The 1,971-nt window shown below is 37.8% G+C and overlaps 1 protein-coding gene across 1 annotated transcript in view; it reads left to right on the forward strand.

The window, feature by feature from the left end:
- WDR70 (WD repeat domain 70) overlaps positions 1 to 1,971 on the forward strand; it is a 289,355-nt gene that overhangs the window by 6,067 nt on the left and 281,317 nt on the right. The window contains exons 3-4 of the mRNA XM_012807055.1: positions 490 to 573; positions 1,186 to 1,205. Of these exons, the coding sequence (XP_012662509.1) occupies positions 490 to 573; positions 1,186 to 1,205 (104 nt within the window). The remainder of the gene's footprint in view (positions 1 to 489; positions 574 to 1,185; positions 1,206 to 1,971) is intronic.

Here is a 1,971-nt window from a genome sequence, read left to right on the forward strand (position 1 = left end):
TGGACATGAAGAATGTAAAGTCTCCATCTTTCTTTATGGCTGCATAATATTCCATAGTGTACATATACCACAGTTTGTTGATCCATTCGTGGATCGATGGGCACTTGGGCTTCTTCCATGACTTGGCAATTATGAATTGGCTGCAATAAACATTCTGATACAAATATCTTTGAATATAAATGTCTTAACACAATAAGTAAGAAAATGTGGTGAAGGCTATGTTAACCAGTTTGATGAAAATATTTCAAATGGTATGTAAAACCAGCACATTGTACCCCATGATTGCATTAATGTACACAGCTATGATTTAATAAAAAAAAAAAATTATCTGTGAAATAAACTCTTCCTTGATGTTTTGTGGTTATCTTGGAACTCTGCTATAAAATGGATAGAGCAAGTAGTTATTGATTAATCAGTAAGTATAGAGTACCTAAAGTTTGACCAGCTTATTGAAAGATAATCACAGTATGTCACTTGTTCTTGTTTTAGGAAAAAAAGCTCGAACTTTTGACTTGGAAGCGATGTTTGAACAAACTCGAAGAACAGCTGTGGAAAGAAGCCGTAAAACATTGGGTAAGTTCAGATATTTGTCCTTTTATTGGCTTAAATATTGTATTTATACAATGTATTGGTAATTATAAGACAGAAAATTACGAAATTATTAAAAGTCCCTATGCATTGATTTCTTTGGAAGCAGAACGTAAAGCTATTTTATTTTCCTATAAAACATGGTAAAAATTATGGCTCGGTGCCTGTGGCTCAAGTGGCTAAGGTGCCAGCCACTTACACCTGAGCTGGCAGGTTCGAATCCAGCCTGGGCCTGCCAAACAATGATGACTGTAACAAAAAATAGCCGGGCTTTGTGGCGGGTGCCTGTAGTCCCAGCTACTTGGGAGGCGGAGGCAGGAGAATCACTTGAGCCCAGGAGTTGGAAGGTGCTGTGAGCTATGATACGACGGCACTCTACCTAGAGCGACAGCTTGAGGCTCTGTCTCAAAAAAAAAAAAAAAAAAATAAATAAATAAATAGGATAAGAAGATCTAAATACTAAAACCTTTTTTAAAGTGTGTTTTGCTAAAGAGCAAGGATTCTCAATTAACTTATAGGAATAAGAAAAGCAATTTATTACCTCTCCTCTTGCCTCTGTTTGACTTTCATCTCATTTTTTTCTTTACTGCTTAATAGCGGAACCAGTATTTGGAAGGGTGGGCCAGAGGTGGCTCTCAGAGCTGTATACAACACTGACTGTTGACCCAGACAGTATAAAAAATTGAGACATATAGTGAATGTGGCTACTGCTGTTGAATCCCTGCTTTAATGAGTTGTGACAGACATTTAATTAAGGCCCCAATTTCCAGACTAACAGTTTGATACCAGTTGGTTGGCAATTCTAGGTACCACCTGAGGTTCTTCAGAAGAGCCTGAACTCTCCTGCTTCCTTTGGATCTGATTCAGATCATTCTAATACTACAGAAGGGGTAGATGTAACTTGATAGAGCAGAAGGGTATAGGAATCAGACAGATAGGACTCCTGGAAAAATTTAATTTGAATGAATGTTGTTATGGTATCTAACTCTTGTTGGGTTTTCTTTTTTTTTTTTTTTTTGCAGTTTCTGGCCAGGGCTGAGTTTGAACCCACCACTTCTGGCATATGGGGCCAGCGCCCTACTCCTTTGAGTCACAGGCGTGGCCCACTCTTGTTGATTTTAAAATCATAAAATTTAATATTTAATATTTGGGCAAGGAACTTGACACAAAATATTTTTGGTCTTCAGAAGAAAAACTTTTTTTTTGTATGGTGAAAAGTTACATATAGTATTTTTTATTTTTATTTTTATTTATTTATTTATTTTTTGAGAAAGGAGCCTCAAGCTGTCCCCCTGGGTAGCGTGCCATGGCATTTCAGCTCACAGCAACCTCCAACTCCTGGGCTCAAGCGAGTCTCCTGCCTCAGCCTCCCAAGCAGCTGGG

This window comes from Otolemur garnettii, unplaced genomic scaffold, assembly GCF_000181295.1.
Source record: "Otolemur garnettii isolate 467f Iridium unplaced genomic scaffold, OtoGar3 scaffold00063, whole genome shotgun sequence".
Taxonomy (NCBI): Eukaryota; Metazoa; Chordata; class Mammalia; order Primates; family Galagidae; genus Otolemur; species Otolemur garnettii.